The 19,304-nt window shown below is 35.8% G+C and overlaps 2 protein-coding genes and 1 long non-coding RNA gene across 17 annotated transcripts; 1 reads left to right on the forward strand and 2 right to left on the reverse strand.

Annotated features, from left to right (window-relative positions):
• Positions 1–430: 430 nt before the first annotated feature.
• Positions 431–4,711, reverse strand: LOC108170441 (uncharacterized). Of its 10 annotated transcripts, none has more exons than XR_003770948.2 (8): positions 4,469–4,710; positions 4,046–4,185; positions 3,770–3,834; positions 3,589–3,675; positions 2,725–2,824; positions 2,477–2,629; positions 1,759–1,888; positions 431–741 (listed from the first exon to the last, which is right to left on the reverse strand). XR_003770948.2 is itself a non-coding variant. In XM_029097895.2 (6 exons), exons 1-6 carry the CDS (start codon positions 4,570–4,572, stop codon positions 2,538–2,540), a joined length of 588 nt encoding a protein of 195 aa, XP_028953728.1. In that variant the 5' UTR covers positions 4,573–4,710; the 3' UTR covers positions 2,311–2,537. The 10 variants fall into 10 exon arrangements, 1 of the variants encoding a protein (XP_028953728.1); XR_003770949.2 differs by having other exon boundaries at positions 506–716; XR_003770946.2 differs by having other exon boundaries at positions 431–1,888; positions 4,469–4,711.
• Positions 4,712–7,081: 2,370 nt separating this feature from the next.
• LOC103415284 (uncharacterized) lies at positions 7,082–11,862 on the reverse strand. Of its 5 annotated transcripts, none has more exons than XR_003770959.2 (6): positions 11,543–11,782; positions 11,278–11,353; positions 10,563–10,601; positions 10,134–10,225; positions 9,506–9,654; positions 7,082–7,279 (listed from the first exon to the last, which is right to left on the reverse strand). It is a non-coding gene; the product is annotated as an uncharacterized lncRNA (long non-coding RNA). The 5 variants fall into 5 exon arrangements; XR_011578211.1 differs by lacking the exon at positions 7,082–7,279 and adding an exon at positions 9,918–10,026 and having other exon boundaries at positions 8,093–9,654; positions 11,543–11,862; XR_011578212.1 differs by lacking the exon at positions 7,082–7,279 and having other exon boundaries at positions 8,093–9,654; positions 10,134–10,279; positions 11,543–11,800.
• A 5,566-nt stretch (positions 11,863–17,428) lies between these two features.
• On the forward strand, positions 17,429–19,203 carry LOC139193749 (uncharacterized). 2 transcript variants are annotated; one of them, XM_070817370.1, is made up of 7 exons: positions 17,429–17,757; positions 18,123–18,273; positions 18,361–18,470; positions 18,553–18,639; positions 18,761–18,830; positions 18,974–19,063; positions 19,189–19,203. In XM_070817370.1, exons 1-5 carry the CDS (start codon positions 17,521–17,523, stop codon positions 18,770–18,772), a joined length of 597 nt encoding a protein of 198 aa, XP_070673471.1. In that variant the 5' UTR covers positions 17,429–17,520; the 3' UTR covers positions 18,773–18,830; positions 18,974–19,063; positions 19,189–19,203. The 2 variants fall into 2 exon arrangements, with proteins under 2 accessions (XP_070673471.1, XP_070673472.1); XM_070817371.1 differs by lacking the exon at positions 19,189–19,203 and having other exon boundaries at positions 18,361–18,475; positions 18,974–19,185.
• Positions 19,204–19,304: the final 101 nt, after the last annotated feature.

Genomic DNA, 19,304 nt, shown 5'->3' on the forward strand with positions numbered 1-19,304 from the left:
AAAATTAGATCAATAGAAATAGAAACAGGAGAAAACCCAAATGCAATAGGAGAGAAAAAGAAGAGAGAATGTTTCATTTTCTTTGTAATTTGACCAATTGTAGTTTCAATCAAACTAACAGAACATATACGTCGTTCTCAATAATTGAGACATCTTTACAACATATTGATTATTAGTTATAATAGCTATCATGGTAGCATGGTACTAATATTCCACACAAAAAAAAAGCTAGGTGCTTCCCACCCTAGGAAATTGTTAAAACACCCATCAAACTAATTGATTGGAAACAGTATGGTGCTTCCCAATCTAAAGGGTTATTGACAATAAAGCAGCAGATTAGTGACAATTAATTATGATTTGTTTTGGGTCCAAATAAACCTTGTTAGGTGATGGTGAATCCATATGAAAGTAAATGATGCTGATTTCAAAATGGATACCGAAGAGCTATTCATTGAATGAAGTAACTATTAAATCTGTTAAATTACAGTAGAAGAAGTCTAATATGTACAGAAAGCCACATAAGAAAATATATACCAACAGAAAAGTGGGCTAATCCAACCAGTCACCAAAGGACATTGTCACCCGAGCAATTGTCGGACTATATCTTTGATGAAACAACAAACTGCTGAGGAAAATGATCATTACCCAAAATTCCATTCTGAACAAATATATGGACCAATCTGAAGATGAACATAGAGCCTTGCCTTGTAAACCATCTTTGAGCCAACCAATTACACAAATCTAAATAAGAGATGGCAGAAAAGGAATATGAAAAAAAAATGTGGGTATGAGTTATGCATCTTGCTTGAATGCTATCTATCAATGGTAATTCCCAAAATCCAAACAAACACCCAATCAAAACGCCAAAGCCAAACAGGACAACTACATATATATTAAGTTCTTAATAACGAATAAGTAAAATTTAGCAAAATTTAGCATCTTCCATCTTCACCATAACAGGTGGACTCAACTACACCCTAGCTGAACCAAACCAAAATCAAGATTACCAAAGTTAATTCCAACCGTTAATTTCTATAAAATCATACCTCAAAAGTTAAAACAAAACAAAATTGAAGGGTCCTAAAAACCAAAAACCCAAAAATCTGCCCTCCCTGAGGAACCATCCGAGATTCAAATCAGAGAAATCACACAAAAGGGATTGGAGATCATCAAATACCGACTTGGAAGAGGCAACCTTCGGGTGAGAATGGTGATATTAATATAGAAGATAAGGATAATAAAAATGTAGTGTGTAATGACACGCCAATTACATGACCAGACACCTCCCCCCGTGCCAAAGCAAGTAAAAGTGAAACCATAATATAGGTTTCTTTGTGAAGAGAACTTGTATAAAGAAAGGTAATCACTTCAAAACTTATTTCCATTGATAAACATCAACGTAAATTTTGCTTGAGACATATTTCCAGTCTATTTAGAATGACACCAAGAGATTTACTCCATACGATTTACAGCTAAAAATATAGCCTAAAGATACAGAAAACATATGTGTTTCTCATTCTGACTTGGATAAATGGCCTAAACTATGAGAAATTATCAAATTTTCTTTAAGTTTTTTATATTTTTTTAATAGGGCAAGAGTTTTGCTGGATGGAACCCATTTCATCCAAGTTCTAATTATAATTGTTCACAGAGTTTAGTGCAGTGGAGTTTGATATATAACTATTAAAACTCACATAAAATTAGGTATCCACGTAAAGAGTTCACATTTGCAGAAGTAGAGCCTAAAATATAACTAACCTCGTCAACAACATTATATTGTTATCCTGAGGCCCCCAGCTAATCCTTGCGGGCGGGTCTTGTTGCAGCCTCTTGAAGTCTCTCATCAGCCTCTTCCTTGTAGGAGTTGACATAGCAAATTTGCTACCATCTATAAATCATCAAACCAATTTAATAAACCGCATTTTAAGATTAACTATGCATTGAGCGCAAATCAATTTCATATTTTTTTTCCAATACCCTCCCAAAAAAACTACTTGTCTACACCAAATTGCATACAAAAGATATTGGGGCAACTCATATTGCGCAACAAAAACACATAGTCACCAATACAAATACTTCAAACTACGACGTAGATAGCTTCAGTTGGGCTACATGTAAACAAATTCAAAGCTCAAGACCTGAAATTGAGCTCAAAAACTGGAAATCTCACTTCAATAAAGCAGTTTTTCAGATGTTTACAGCTTAAATATGCATGATAACAAAAAAAACAAAAAAAAAAGCATCCTTTCTTGACTAATAGGACACTAATAGAAAAACCCTAATTCATATTATTCAGATTACAAATACACAGGCGACCAAATAGATAATAAAGCTGGACAATTTGACCCCAATCCAACACAAAAATTGTTCTGGTTATACATGCGATACCCGCCTAAAATATCAACAATTCCAAATTAAAATGGAAAATGAAATGAAGCAACATAGATTGAATACAATTTGGGGAAAATTACCTCACCTGGAGCTCCGAATCTCCAAGAGGTCCCGATCCGAGCAGGCTCCGAATTGGGCCGAAGCCATTAGGTTTGGGGGGAGAGGAACACGGAGCTACCGTGAGAGAGAGAGAGCATGCATTGTCCTTTTCTTCTATCCAGCCACTGGACCGCAGTTCCTTCACAAAAAATTATATGCATGTGTTAGTTTTTCAAGTTCTAGTCTTGCAATCAACTAAAGAACACCATAATCGAAGACTTCGAAGGGGTTTACCTTTGGATTCTTCGGCTTTCATATGGACCTTTTGGTCCTCCAACTTCGCCATTTCCTCCTCAGCGCCTACTTCCTCATCATCTAAACGCCAACACTGCCTCTAGAAGAGCCTTACCAATAACCAAGTTAATAAGCTTAAGTTCAAACATTAAACGAATATAAAATGATATATGTACAAAAATAATGTTCCATTTTTACATGAACAACTAAGCAAAAGCATTCTTACAACTAAGCATAAATTTTGAGGACAAACCTAAACCAGATGCTTTTATCGTTAACATGAATAACCATCTATATGAATACTAATTGCATACTCCCTCAAGGTCCTATGGATAACTATGAATGTTTTCAAATTCAACTGCCAATGACAAACACAAAAATAATACAAACAAAGTTTAACATGAATCAAAACATACGTATATGAAATGGTAAGCATATTAATCCATAAGATATTGATGATTCACATACAGCCAATAAGAAAAGTATCATATAAGTGTTGCGTCGTCCCTTGTAAACTCGGACAACATTGAACTGGACCAGTAGATGACCACTGATTTCACTTCAGAATAGTTAAAAATAAACACATTTTTCTGAGTAATTATGCAATCAAACTCCTCTTTACTCTCTTGCTTGTCCATGGTATCACAAAATGGAGCACCAACGTCTGCTTAACCAATGAGGTTGCACGCACAGATCCTCACACATGTGGGGAACGACTTTGTTGTGTAAATCAACACATTGTATGCAGTGAGACAGTAGGAAAAAAAAAAAAAAAAAAGACTACCTAGGTTCTTAGATGTTTAAGCTAATAAGCAAGAAAGAAATTGATATTTCCAAATCCCATGGCTTTTGGCAGGTACTTACTAAATCTGACGGCAAGACTCTGTTCTTCCTCCCTAACTCCTTCATAACTCCCAGAAGAGAAATTTTCATGCGGCCTCTTTCCAGTGGCTGCAAACAAAATATCAAATTTAAAAATGAAATCCAAAAACAGAGCAAACAGGGTGGGTCACTCTCGAGTTTGGGTGCAGAGCTTATCGCTAACCTTCTCACCAGAAAAGAACATGAAAAAATTAATCGAAGTTTTCAAAATATGCAATACCTGATTACCTGCTATTGGAAACAAATAATTAATATACAGGGAGTGCAAGCAATTTAATCGAAATTTGCAGAGGAAAAAAAAACTCAAAATCTTAGTAAAATTAAGAACAAAATTTACTAAACACAGAACCAAAATTAATAGAAATAAATTACTGAAATTAAAACCCAAATTCCAGAAATGAAGAAAAATGGAACCCCAATATGGAAATTGAAGCTTTACCTGTAGATCGACAACAGCAAACGTACTCCAACAGCAGGTACCTCAAGAGTGAAAGAGACAGAGCTGAAGATGAGTTAGACAACGACATGCATCTCACCATTGATTCATGTTCAGACTGCTTCATTGAATGGTAGAAAACCCTAAACAAAACCAAGAACTCCAAATATATCGTGGCAGTTTCAATTCAAATATATATGTAGCAAGCGTCGACAACACCTACCAAAACCAGAAAAGAAATTGAAGGAAAAGAACCTCATGCTCATTCATTGAATCTAATCAACAAACACCACACACAAACGAAGAACAACAGATATTGTAGGACATGTGGAATTAACCCATGGATTTCAAAATTATAAAAATTAATCAACAAAACCAGAAAATATCAAACACATTTTAAAGCCTTCCGTCTGTTATGCTACTCACCATTTATATGTATAATCTCTTGGTAATCTTGCTAATCTGAAGGACATCATAATGACTGGACCAACATGAAGTCCATCGAATCTTGCTGCAATTGTGTCCTCCATCTCTCCTTCTTTGTTTATTTCTTCAGTCACCAAAAGCTCAACAAACAGAATTTTACGAATTCCTTCTTCGTCTCCTTCCTCCTTCGTTTTGGAGCTGCAAAAAAGAAAACTGAGGGAAAGAAGAAGACTCCACCAACCCTTCCCCTATCTTTGTCCCTCACCTTCTCTCTCTCTTTTCTGATTTGTCCCTTGCCTTTCACTCTCCTTTTTTCATTGGGCCTCCCCCAACAAAGTGGGAGTTATATTAAATTTATAATCTAAAGTTTAGTAAAACGACTTCAAATATCCGTAACTATACCGTCATAATCCGGACTCGTAAATGGCTTTCGCCTATGTGCTCGTGGTTTCGAGATCTATTCGAAAACGTTACTTGTGACCTTGACAGGTCAACGAATTTTAAAGATTCAATACCAAATTTCAAACCGATAACTATTCAATTTAATTTCTAAATTAACGGAATTTAAAATTAACTAATGAAAATAGTGAAAACGTGTAATACGAATTTAAATAACAAGATATATAATTAATAGTGAAATTCTAGGGACAGGATTTCACAGTCTACCATTGAAGAAGATAAATTGAGAAAACGCGACACTTTTGTGGCCCATTGCTAGGCCGTCAAAGAAGAACTTGTTATGCTCCTTTTTCTCTCATTTCTTGTGGTTTGGATCAAGGCTTGTGTTGCTTGGGTTTCTTTTTGTCTTGCTTGGGTTTCTTTGCCAACTCAAGTAGAACAATTATTGCTATCTGCATGCCTGACAACCACTGACTTTTCTTTGTGGTTTAAGTTTGAACCCTCACTGCCTAGAAATTGTTTTGGGGATGGACCATCACTTTTGTGGTGCTGGATGTAAAAAAAGGAAGCTCTTTTCATAAAATTCCAAGGTTGAGCGAAAACTTCTCCTCCAATTATATGTTTTACTAGATAACAAGCCCATGCGTTGCGGCGGGAATCAACTGTTTCAGGCGTAATTGCATGAATAACATCATTCTCTAGTGCTTATCAAGAGTATTTTCTATTAGCATGTTTACGAATCCTCTAGTATGTCCATCAAAAAGTAAATAAATTGTCTATTATATATGTTTTCTGTAATCGTACTTGGTGGTGAAACAAACAATGTTTACTGATGCATTCAAACTAAGGACAGATAATAATCCGCCAATGGAATTAGATATATGCAGTCAATTGAACATGTCAAGTAAAATCATATTCAATTGAATCCAAACTATAGCATGCTAAATAAAGACAAAAAAGGATACAACAATTGAAACTTCTGAGAATAGACATAAAAGGATTTTATGTTCTGAAAACTTCTAATAGGAAGAGAAAAGTTTAATGCACTCACAACATCCTCCATTGTGGTACGTCATCCTTGCATGGACGATAAACCTATCTGACACAACCATCAAATTTCAGAGAACTTTTCAGTTTTAGGAGTGCTCATATTGCACCCATTCCAATCTGGAATTAAATAAGAACTCAATCAAAAACTTTAATCCTATAATTCAATGCTGAAAAACTAAAGTAGCCAAAAACCAAAAGATCTAAGTGACAACTTGTACAGACGTTACGAAAATGCAGGACGCGAAACACATTAAAACTTCTAGAAACTCGAAGGATATAATTCTCCTCTCCTTATATTCTTCCTCTTTCTCTAACCAAATAAAAAAAAACAATACAAAATTAATGCAAGCAAAGAAAAAGAAACAAAAGCTCTTATGTCAGATTCTGTTAGTTTTCTAGTAATAGCAGTGAAATGTTTCATCCTCTCACCAATTAATTAATAAGTAAATAAACAAATTTAAAGAGTTGTAGGGTGGAGTTAGTGGGTTTGTGTTTTGTTTGGAGGTGATGGCATGATGAGGCTGATGGTGACCATTCGTTGGTGGATGATATGCTTTCATGACATTTTATTGATTTTGGAGACAAAATATGCTCAAGTTAATGTAACAGATTTTTAACTAGGGCTTAATAGATGTGACATTTCCAATAGATTAAGTACTTGTTTGGAATGTTTAAAAAAATTGAGATCAATTTGGAGGTGATGGCATGATGAGGCTGATGGTGACCATTCGTTGGTGGATGATATGCTTTCATGACATTTTATTGATTTTGAAGACAAAATATGCTCGAGTTAATGTAACAGATTTTTAACTAGGGCTTAATGGATGTGACATTTCCAATAGATTAAGTACTTGTTTGGAATGTTTAAAAAAATTGAGATCAATTTGGAATTACACTAAAAAATTGAGGAGTTTTAGATACTTAATCCTTATTATTTACTCTTTTTGTGTAGTAACACGGTGTTCAAGAATTTTGATCGAATATGTAAAACCAGATTAAACTGTCCTCGATTTGTTAAGGGATTCAACACTTTTTCTCTTCCGGTAAAGGAAGGTGGTTTTCACAGTTTTGGTTCATTTCTAACCATCAGATGAAAAAAAATCAAACAAAAACGACGTACAAGATTAAACATGAGTGTGTGAGAAACAAATTACTGTGCAAAAATTTCTGAAGGGCATATGTCATCTGCATAAATCTTATATCTGTATCACTTCAAATTAAAGAGATGATTAAAAGAAAAACTTTCAAATTAGAATGTCTAATTAGTAATAAACAAAGAGAAAGTGCCCAAGATCCTCAGCCCCACAAAAGTCGTAGAACTTGGCAGCATATGGTGGATTGTCGAGTCCCAATTCATAGTACCTTAAATTGATAGAAAAAAAGCAGCAATCGAGTAAAGCTGTCATTTCTAATTAATCAAATACCAGACCTTAAGAAATATAGAAGCATAGTTATTGAAGAGCAATTTTTCTCTCTCCCCCTCAATATTTCCAGTCGACTGGGAAATAGAAAATACAACCCAAAATGCCCAAAAAGCAGAAGCTCAAAGACAAAAATAGAAAATAAAAACGCATTAAAAAAGAGTAAGTCGTTGAAATTTACCCAAAATGTACAGAAATCCAGGACTCACAGATAAATTAATTTCAGGATCAAACACTAAAGGGATAAGAAACTTTACCCTTTTCTCATTTGCAGGTACCAAAATCAATTTACAAAATTAAGGTTAGGGTTTTTATATGGGAATTGTTATTGATACTCCAAAATTCTCATTCTACACTCCAAACTTTCTATGTTTAGAAAGAAAAATACACTTGTGAGGAGTGTAGAATGAGATTTTTGGAGTGTCAATAACACTTCCTTTTCATATTCTCTATTGGGTAATGAAAGTCATGTGAAAAGTTCGGAAATAACCAAACCAACATCCAGTTTAGTACACACCTAAGAAAAACATAAGCAAGAAACTATCTCCAATTCGTCATTCATTTATCAAGCACAGTAATACAGTCATAGAAAAACTCTTAACTCTTATCAAAATTGGATGTTGGGGTCAAAATTTTGTGTCTGCCTAAGGATATTTGAGGCTAAAAATTTAACTCTACTAAGTAGTTATTTTATTTTTGGTCTTCAGATTTAGATTAAATATTTAACATTCCATAGTGTAGTTTCAATTTCACATTTCCCATGAGAGCTTGTAATATATTTATCTTCTTTAGCCTTTTGTTTGCAATTTGAATTACATGACTCAAAATACAACCCAAATAGAACACAAATGGCCCATAGAAAACGAAATATTTACCAATCAGTATTCATAGTTTTAGTCAAAGAACTCAAATTTCAGAGATACAAAACAAAGAAGCTTGTATAAATCATTTAGAGTAAACTATCATTTAACCCCCTAAACTATCACGTGAGTGTCAATTCCCCCCTGGGGAACTATTTTTAGCCAATTGACCCCCTAAACTATGTTAAAGTGGCCAATTCACCCCCTACCGTTAAGTATTTTTAACTCCATCTAATTTTCTGTTAGAAAGTGTCATGTGCTTGGCACATGACCACCTTTTTACATTTTCTGTCTAAAGCTTAACAAAGAAAACATATAAAACAAATATTAAAAAAAAAAACATACAAACCCTAAACTTAATCATTCAAAATAATAGAAAAAGTAAGGCTTTTTATATTAACACCCCACAAAATGTTGAATGCACCCCATATTAAAATTTAATATTAAATGACTTATTTACTCCCCTATGCAATGACAATTTTGACCTTATTAGGTTTAAAAATAAATAAAATTTTATATTCTCTCTTTTCTGCCTGTATTAAAAAAATAAAATGTTGAATACATCCCATATTAAAATTTAATATTAAATGACTTATTTACTCCACTATGCATTATTTTTCAATATGAACCCTAAAAGATGAATATGAATATAGAAGTTTAAATAATGCAACAAACGCAAGATTAAATAATTATCGATGTCATCGAAATCACTAAAACAATGAAAAATGTGAAGTCTTACCTCATGTGAAGCTTCAGAAACATCGATTTCGTGTTTCATTCGTCAAAAACAATTTTTCTCAATCAACATGTTTGTAGTTTCATTGGTTAGGGTTTTGTTCAACAATGGATGATGAGAGGGTTTTAATAGATGAGAAGATAAATAATACGCTAAAAGTAATTTGGGGTGTATTTATAAAATTTTATTTTTTTTAAAACCTAATAAGGTCAAAATTATCATTGCATAGTGGAGTAAATAAGTCATTTAATATTAAATTTTAATATGGGATGCATTCAACATTTTGTGGGTGTTAATATAAAAAGCCTTACTTTTTCTATTATTTTGAATGATTAATTTTAGGGTTTGTATGTTTTTTTTTTTTTTAATATTTGTTTTATATGTTTTCTTTGTAAAAATTTAGACAGAAAAGGTAAAAAGGTGGTCATGTGCCAAGCACATGACACTTTCTAACAGAAAATTATATGGAGTTAAAGATACTTAACGGTAGGGGGTGAATTAGCCACTTTAACATAGTTTAGGGGGTCAATTGGCTAAAAAAAAATAGTTTAGGGAGGAAATTGACACTCACGTGATAGTTTAGGGGGTTAAATGACAGTTTACTCAATCATTTATAAAGGTTAGCTCCTTTTGGTTGAAAAACTGAAGGGTGACGCCAATTCTTCTTCTGCTTCCACCTCCTTATGGAACTTTACCTGCTAGTCACATTTGTACGTGAACCTGAAATCAGCAACCAGTCAGTGCCTTTGGCAAAAGCTCAGGGGGGTATGACAACATGTATGGAAAGATTATTGCAACTCTAATATAAAACAAACGCTTACGAAAAAAGAATTTGTTTTGTCGGAGGTTAATGACTGACAACACTGATAATAAGGTAAGCAATTTCTGTACGTATGAAGGTTATTACCATTGCCATCAAAATTTAGGGAGTAACTGAATGAGTGTTTGTTAGTAAACAGAAAAGAAACATAATCAACTACAACCTTATGGATCTTGCTTGATTCATTGAGTAATATGTGTCATAATCATTAGGAGGATCAGGGAGAGGACCAGATGCAGGTCCTTGAGAATTGCACAGATCCACAGTTCAAGCTCCAGACAAAGTATCAATTTATCAGCAATTGTGACATTCATTATTCCTAAAAAAGTTATTGATTCACAAATAAACAAATGAAAGTAATCGGAAAAGAAATGCTTACCACATGCTGGCTGAATCCGAGCTCAAAATGACCACGATATTTTCCCGGCGATGATTATAGAGAGATTGCTGCCAGGGACTTCTGTCCATCCCCTAAAAACAATCTCATGAACTTATTTATTGGATAAATGTGTGTGTACCCAAGAACTACACTGAAACAACCACAAAGATTCAAACTTCCACAGTAAATATGATCTGCAACTAATAAAAAAATAATCGACTGGAAATCACATATAAACCCAAATGAATCTGAACCCAGCAAGCAAAACTAAAAAACACCCTAAATAGACAATCAATCAAACAGAACCTATTGGGGGTTTAGTAGCTTCAATAATTTTGTATTAAAGCCAATTATGAAGCACAAAACGTCACCCAAAAATGGAAAAAGATGTAAAAACGAAGCAAAAGTCGAAGAAAAGGAGATGGATACCTTTCTTTTCCACTTCAGATTTTTGGGTACTTTGTATTTCTGCGTACAAACCAATAATATCAATCCAATTTTTCCTGTGTATTATAGTAATTTATTTTCCTAGCAACTGTAAAATAACAATTAAAAAACGAAACCCATATAAGTTCACAACAAAGTAAAACGCCTAGATCAACATTAACATTAAATTAGCTACAAACCTAGATAAACCAACACTAAATTAGACTAAACTAATAAGACATAAGCTTCAAATCAAATTCCAAATAAAAAATTTGGATAAAACTAACAACAAAACCACACCTTGTTCCTGTTCTGTCTCCCTTCTCTTGCTTTTCTCTTTTGCCTACTCCCCACATTAACCCCCTTTTTTTTTCTCTTCACTTTCCTCGATTTCCAGTCCCCCTCCCCCCCCTTTCTTCCACATCTATCTTTTTTCCTCATTTTTTTCATCACTACTCTTGACACTAATTCTCCACTCTTTTTTATCTCTTAATTATTTCACTCAATCAAAACATGGGATCACATTTTCTCAAGCAGCCCAAAAAAACTGACCAACCCAAAATCAGAAAAACATCCAAACTAAAACAAACAATCACCATTGTCCGGCATCAAACGATAAATTAGAAATACAAAACAAAGAAAAAAAAACAGAAATCGCAAAAACCCAAATGCAAAAAGAAACAAAAGGGTGTTGCTTTGAATGTAAATGGGAAAAAACCTGAGCATCAGAAGAAGAGGACTTATCATTTTCTTCATTTGGAAGCGACACGACTCTGCTAAATGGGATTATAAACCTACCCAAAATACAGAAAATTTATTACAATTCATCGCCAAACAAAAGAAGAAATCGTTTTTCAAAAGCAAATTTGATATTAAATCAAGAATTTAAGAGTATATGTATATCAGCTAAGAATTTATAAGTATACAGATCGTGTAATTGATTGAACTGAGAGAGGGAGGGAGAGAGAGAGAGAGGGACATACTGATTGTTTCGAAAGGAGAGAGTGAAGTGATCGGAAGCTGCTCCCACTCTTTCTCCCTAAACCCATACCTCCATAGTGAAGGGGTGAAAAGAAATCCCTGGAAATCAAACTACCCCATACTTCTCCCTTACTCTCCCTAAACCCATACCTCACTGCCGAATCCTTTCCCCTCTCCCCTCTCCTCTAAATCCCGGCGAACCTCTCCCTCTAACCCGTCAACCCTTCTGTCCCCCTTCCCTCTCTCTCCCCGACTCAAAGTCCAGATCCAGCCCAAACACTGAAAAACCGTTCTTAAGCCCAGTGGTAATCGTGTAAATAAATCGAAAATTGGATTGAAATCAGCCCGATGGCAATTTTGTAAATAAACTGAAATCAACCCAAAATTTCACAGTGCCACTCTTCCTCCTACTTTAGACTAAAGTAATATATACATGAGGGGTGGGCGCGGTGCGGTTTGGTGCGGTTTCGAGTGAAACCATAACCGAAACCAAAACATTTTGCGGTGCGGTGCGGTTTTGAAGTCAAAACCGAAATAAAACCAAACCGTTTGGTTCGGTGCGGTACGGTTTCAAACGGTTTCGGTTTGGTTTTTGAGAGAAAAAAAATGTATAATTTAAAATATACACTTATTTATGCAGTAAATTGCAGCAAAACTGCATAAAAACAGCAGCAAAACTGCACCAAAAACTGCACAAAACTGCACAAAATTGCACCCAAAAATAATGCACCAAAACTGCATAAAAAAACAGCACCAAAAACTACACCAAAACAGAGACGCAGAGATCTTTGATCTTCTTCAACAAAGGTGGATTAATTTTATAACAGACACAGAATTGTGCCGTGGCGATAAAGGCAGTGTATTTCTGCAAGAGGACATAAAGAACTGCAATGGCTCCAACACTTTCCGCTAATCATATAAACAATTTCACCAAAACCATATATGCCCCATTTATAATATGTAACATATAAATGCAGTGCCTTTGAAGCACATTCGGTTTGTTTTTTTTTCCCAGCATGTACACAATGTCCAATTTCAAATCTTGTTTTTGCACTTTGTTTTCTCGTATTTTAATGTTATGTTTACTTAATTGAAATGAAATAAGTCAATGATTCGAACAAGGAAAATAATGAATGGGAATGAGATCAACTACCCTAGTTAATCTAATTCCTAGTTAATGTCGAACCGATGTTTCATTTAAGTAAACATACTCTAAACGTTGATCAGAATCGAAAACTAAAAGGTCCTTACGAAAAGCAGTTCACTAACATTTGGCAAAGAAAAATCAAACTTAAAACATTACATATTGTTTGAGCAGTCTCAATTCAAGCGTCATGGACAACAATTGTGGGTTGACAAAATTTAAACATTAGAGAATGAGGACAAATATCATATGCCTTTTCACCCTACTCTTTCTTTTCTTCCATCACTCTCCCTGAGTATTAATAAGACAACTCCCTCAATATATTTCCACTTCACCAATTTTCTTCCATCAAAATTTTGATCAACTTGAAATCAAAAGGGTCACAGAGACAGAAAGATAGAGAGAGAGAGAGATGGCATTGCAATTAGTGGGCGGGAGGAATAGGGGTTTTGGCGGCTGTAGCAAGAGGTGGTGAAGCAGGGGCGGAGGAATTAGTACTACTAGCTATATATAGAGATCAAATATTGTAGAATGATGAATGATACAAGTTCTAAGTTCTTACCATATTGCAGAGCTTTTGCAGAAATTAGATTAGATGAAGGGGATCTGGGCAATGGGCATGCAAGGCAAGCTGACTCAGTGACTGTGAGGTTGTAGTCGCAGAGGCAGAGATGCAAGCAGGTAGTCGCAGAGGCAGTGATTTGCAGAGTTGAGGTCGCAGACTCGCAGTCGCAAGGGCAGAAGTAGAGATGCAAGCAGAAGCAAACCGTTTTGCAAACCCACGGCAAAACCAAACCTAACCTATAAGTTATAACCTAGTTGAAAAGTTTAAAATATAAATTATATAACATTTATTTATTATATGGTACGGTTTCGGTTTCGGTGCGGTTTTGAAAACCCAAAACCGAAACCAAACCGTTTTGTGTGTTGCGGTTCAGTTTTGAAACCGAAACCGTTTCAAAACCGCAAAATCAAACCGTTTGGTGCGGTTTGATTCGATTCGTGTTTCGGTTTCGGTTTTCGGTTCCAAGTGCCCACCCCTAATATACATATATATATATATATATATATATAGAGAGAGAGAGAGAGAGAGAGAGAGAGAGAGAGAGAGAGAGAGAGAGAGAGAGAGAGAGAGAGAGATGAAATGGATGAGGGTGAGGGGTTGAACTAATGGCGATGGAGGATGAAGCTCGAAAATTGGTTATAATACGTAAGCTGGTTGGGTTCTTGTCCTGTTTTTCGTTATGAACTGTGTGTCAACATGAGAAATATACTTGTTTCTCTTTTGTCATAATTAACTTTGAAGTAACTTCCTGGAAATTAATCTAAATAATTTTCTTATCTTTTATTTAACATTTTTTTTCTTCTGATAACGACGCGGGCCAGTATCGATAATTCAAGATTTTTTACAAACATAGTATTATTTCCAATTATTGATTATTTTTAAATGAAATTCCTGCTTTACATTAAGTTAATGGAAAAGTTGACAGAGATAATGAAACGGACCTTTAGTGAAATATAACATCAAACTTAATTCAAAGACATGCGAAACTATTATTAGCGTTCAGGAACCAAAACAAAACTCGCTATACAATTCGAGGACCACTGTTGTAATTTAATCTAATATTAATTACCTTGAGTTGGATAGGGTAGGATAGAAGTGAATATCGGTTCAATTTACTTGCCAAATGTACATTAGTGACATGTACAGATTTTTTTTTTTAAGAGAAACGATACTTTCAAGAAGATTGAAGATAATGAAGAATTTGTGGCTGCTTGGGATATAGACATGAAGGTTAGAGGTATTGGAATAATAATTTGAGACGGAAACGGAGAATTTGTGGCTGCTTCTATTTCTGGGGTGGTGAACGCTTTTTCTCCTTTGTTCGTGGAGGCACCGTGGCTAGAGAGGGTTTGGGTTTGGCAGCCAAGAAGGCTTTACAAAATTTGATTCTCTGAGAGCGACTCGCCCTAGATTGTTGCTGCTTTGAAGGAGTCCTTTAATTTGTCCAATGCTGTTCCAATTGTTGAAGATGCCAAATCAACAATGGCTACGATTGCTGGAGTTTCTCCTTCCCATCTGCGCCGCCAAGCCAACACCATTGCTGACCGCTTAACTCAATATGCCTTTCCACACTGGTTGTTTTTGTTGTTGGTCTGAGGATCTCCCGGACCTCAAATTTAATCTTTGATTGGAATTTGTTGTATTAAAGTCTGTTGCCTCTGTTTGCAGCATGTATGTTCATGTCAGCATTTGTTGAGGCACAGTAAGCATTAGAAAGTTAGTAGGTTAGCCTATTTAGAAAACTGACCGTACCTAACAAATATTGACATGGAAATAATACAAGCCTACATGTCACTCACTAATATACATTTGGCAAATACAATTGGCTTTGTTTTGTTGCATGAGTACAATTATTGTTATTGTTTTGTTGCATGCAAATCGTGAAGTATTTCGATTCGTCTGTTCAAAGTCGTCGTGGAAAAAAAAAGTTAACAAAGAAATGAAAAGGACTTGCGTTGATGCATCACTAGAGCAGTTTCCATTCTTTTTCCTATCACTCATATTGGATGTATATCTTCTTATTTGCTATCGAGAGAGTGTGATGGAGATACGCCCCGAACGATGAATAATCAACATGAATCATGATGAAGTTAGTCGCTGAAGTTGACATCTACCTAAACATATGCATATCACTATTTCCTGTAGGCCAATTCGGCAACTTTTTGCTCAATCTCATATGGAGTAAAATTTTCATCAGTACGAGTCAAGGGAATGGCCATTGTTCCTAGATTTCCATATAAAGGAAGAGATTTATCTTTGTCATGATTATTTGCCAGGTTGCTGAGCCACAAGTTGCTAGACTATGTGCCGAAGCCCAAGAATGCATGGTAATGGACATGGGTGGTTCAATTTGGTGTCCCTTATGCTTACTTCGGTTGAGGTTGTTCGGGCGAAGATTTCTCCGAATAGGGCTCCTCGACACTCAACACAGCTCCCCAAGGGATTGGCACTTTGGATGTGTAGTCGGGCTCTTGCCTGCTAATGTGCAGCAAGAAGAGGACAAAGTTAGTTTTGAAATGTGCCTTTGTGGGGCCTTAGGTGTAGGCCTTGAGGCTCGCAATCAAAACTAACCAAGTGCTAGGCATGCCACTACTATCTCAGTATAGCAGATGTAGCACAAGATTGTGTTTAGTCGATTACTTGCGCTCCAAGTTACTCGGACTTCCTGTTATCAAAGGATTGTCGTGGATGATTCTCGGAAGCTTCACTAGAGACGGTCTTCAATCACACCACTCTAATACCAATTGTTGGGAAAAACTTAGAGCACACAACTCTAACACAAGTGTTGGAGAAACAAAACAAGTAAACAAATTACTTGTATTAGACACATAAAATAGTACAACACTCACAAGGACACTCTTAGAAGCTATGACACTCACTCTTTCTAGAGACATATTCTAGACAACTCACACTCTTACAAGACTACTCGTACTTCTCACTCTCACTTGGTTGCCTACTTGCTTGATTACTTACTCTTGATTGGTTGATACAAATGGTGTGGATGTCTTCTCCTTTTATAGGCATGGATGGAATCTTGGAGAAGCATGGAAACATCACTTTTTACTTGTATTGCCACTGAAAAGTGCTTTTTGGCTGATTGTGAATTAGTCCCCATCACTTGACATTTAAATCATAGGCACATGGCCTATGCATTAATGGGGAGGCGCCAATTTGTCTTTGAGCCTAATGTTGGGCTTCGGGCAAGTCTTCTTTTAATTGGCATCTCTGGGCTTCGGGCAAGTCTTCTTTTAATTGGCATCTCTGGGATTCCACACACTTGCAGCCCAATGTTCAAATATTAACCCAAACAGAAGTCATATTGTCAAAGGTCTCGGGAAAAGGTACAATCTGTAGTGTTAGATGTTATGTGCTCTTTAAATGGATAAAGAGGCTTAGTATTGCATTGCACGACGGTGCAGAGGTTTTTCTTCCAATACTCGTTCATCCACTATTATATCAATGTTTGCTTGAAGTTCCTTAGCCTAATTCCTTCAAAATACTGCATGTGTTTTTGGTCAATTACTAAGATGCTTACCATTGTAGAAATCGAAATCGCTAATATTCTTTAAAATGTTCTTATTATCAATATTGGATGATATGGACTTAGTGTCAACTTATTCAATTAATAACGACAATTAAATGCCATTTTAACGGTTTTGTCAATGCTCATCGTACACAAATTCATGTATTTTTTTTTTCCTTCCAGATCTTGACTGCATATTCGCTGTTATCTGCAATGTTGTTACAAAGTCTGAAAGTCCAGATGAAGCACTGGAGATGGCAAAACTTATATCCTCAAAGATTCCTCAAAAATCAAGTGACAAGCCTGCATTGCGCTTAAAGATGTATGATACCATTGTGATCATGACTTTGACATTTTTTTTTTTTTAATATACTTCTGACCATTGTCGTTTTTTTTACAGTTTGTTCAATCTGTACAACCTGCTCTTAATCTGGCTATCCATGGGAAGGTCACTGAACATGTCATCCCTTCATTCAAAAATGTGGAAAGTTTTTTGAAAGAGTGGAATATTGGGATCTCTGATCAGAGGCAGTTATTTCTGACCATCGTTAATGTTCTGAAAGAACACAAAAAATGTGCTTTGTGATCTTTTTTCCATATAGACATGTCTCTCCTCGATTTGTTTTAAGAACAATTAATTGTATTTTCTGTTGTATTTTTAGAGAGGTCGCACTTGGTGCGATGGCAAGTGCCTTCGCCCATGAGCGGTAAGTCTCGGGTTCGAGACTTGGGAGCAGCCTCTCCATAAATGGGGGTAAGGCTAGCCGACATTCACCTCTCCCAGACCCTGCGTAAAGCGGGAGCCTTGTGCACTGGGTACGACCTTTTTTTCTGTTGTATTTTTAGCTTGGCAAAGGAGTCTTTCAAATTCCTGACCAAGTACTTGGCGACTTTTTCTGGTGAAGATGTGCATACATTGAGTAAAGCCAAAGAGGAAGCTGTACGCACAATTGTGGAATTTGTGAAGGCCTCAGACATGTTTCAGGTATTTTTGTAGGATCCTGTGGAATTTCAAAGATTTTTTAAACTAATTCTTTAGTCCATGTTTCTCTTTGGTGACTGTTCATCCTTTACAAAGTATGTTTCTTTTTCTTGTTAAAAAACATTCTATTTTTATGTGGTGGAGTTTAGAATCGAATCTTTATAGACATTATTGTTTTTCCGGCATTTTGAAGAAGCTACTATGCTTCCTCCGCAGTTACATATAATATCTGTATAAACACGACGGAGTGCTGGTTTTATATCATCACTTCAAAACAACTGGGTGTTTGGCATTTGGCTCTGATGATCAAATTTCCCCCTTCCATTAGGCATTTAGATGACTGATATGTTGGTTTTGTTATGCTGCAGTGCGACTTGCTAAATATGCCTGCTGTAGAGCAACTGGAGAAGGATGCTAAGCATGCATTGGCATATCAGCTTATGAAGTTCTTTCTGACTAAGAGGCTGGATGCTTACTTGGAGTTTCAGGCTGCAAATCCTGATTTACTGAAAAGCTACTGTAAGGTTTAGTTTCATCTGACTGTGTTTTCTTCGGATTATATACATTTTTCTGTTTGTCTAAATTATGCTTTCTGAAATGTTATAGGCCTTGTCCATGAAGACAGCATAACTAAGATGAGGTTGATTTCCTTGATGGATCTTGGTTCTGATGAATCTGGACGGATTCCTTACGGTGCTATCAGAGATACTCTTCACGTTAGGTTGGCTTACCTTTCTCGTCCCAGAAGTTTTAATCTGACATCATGGTTAATTATGCTTATGCACTTTTTTTTGGCAGATTAATGTTGACGAAGTTGAACTTTGGGTGGTAAAGGCATTAATTGCCAAGTTGATGGACTGTAAAATGGACCAGATGAATCAAATGGTGATTGTGAGCTTAGTCTGTGTTTCGTACCTTCTGCATACGCACAAAGATGCATATATATTTGTTTATTCATTCTTTTAGGCCTCTTTGTTCTTGAACTGAATTGGCCTTTCATCTGCAGCCGCTGTACTGAGAGGGTATTTGGGGAAGAACAATGGCTTACACTAAGAACAAAGTTAGCAACTTGGAGGGTAAGTAACTGCAGCCGCATTTCATTATTGACTGCTCACTAAGGACCGATTCATTGCTACCGTATGAAAAACCACTCTTTGCATTGCGTTGTTTGTAAATCTTCATTATACAATCGTATACTGACAGAGTTTCTCATTATCAGGGTAATATTGCAAATGTTATCAGCACCATTCGAGCTAACAGGATGGCTGACGATGGGTCACAGGCAGTGCACTTGACTGACTTATGGGAGGTTGAACGAAATTGTTATGGATTCCCCGTTATTTTGGAATTGGATCGAATGTTTCGAAAATGTTAGAACATTGTACTCTTGTGAAATGAGCTTATATTGGTAGTGACTTCTGTTGCGTTTAACAGGAAAATTCTCTTCGTCTGGAAATTGTAATGGAGCATTTTCCAGCCCCAGGTGATATTTCTTGACCCGATAGTCTACCCTTTTTATAGTTCTTTCCACAAGATTTGGATCTATCATT

The sequence above is a fragment of the Malus domestica genome, chromosome 17 (assembly GCF_042453785.1).
Source record: "Malus domestica chromosome 17, GDT2T_hap1".
Classification (NCBI taxonomy): Eukaryota; Viridiplantae; Streptophyta; class Magnoliopsida; order Rosales; family Rosaceae; genus Malus; species Malus domestica.

Coding starts and splice junctions, on each gene's coding strand:
- LOC108170441 (XM_029097895.2), bottom strand. CDS start 4,572: ATGGAGGACACAATTGCAGCAAGATTCGATGGACTTCATGTTGGTCCA. Junction 4,186..4,468: donor AGAGATTATACATATAAATG/GTGAGTAGCATA, acceptor GGTTTTGTTTAG/GGTTTTCTACCATTCAATGA. Junction 3,835..4,045: donor TTGCTGTTGTCGATCTACAG/GTAAAGCTTCAA, acceptor TTCCAATAGCAG/GTAATCAGGTATTGCATATT.
- LOC139193749 (XM_070817370.1), top strand. CDS start 17,521: ATGGGGGTAAGGCTAGCCGACATTCACCTCTCCCAGACCCTGCGTAAA. Junction 17,758..18,122: donor AGGCCTCAGACATGTTTCAG/GTATTTTTGTAG, acceptor GTTATGCTGCAG/TGCGACTTGCTAAATATGCC. Junction 18,274..18,360: donor TGATTTACTGAAAAGCTACT/GTAAGGTTTAGT, acceptor GAAATGTTATAG/GCCTTGTCCATGAAGACAGC.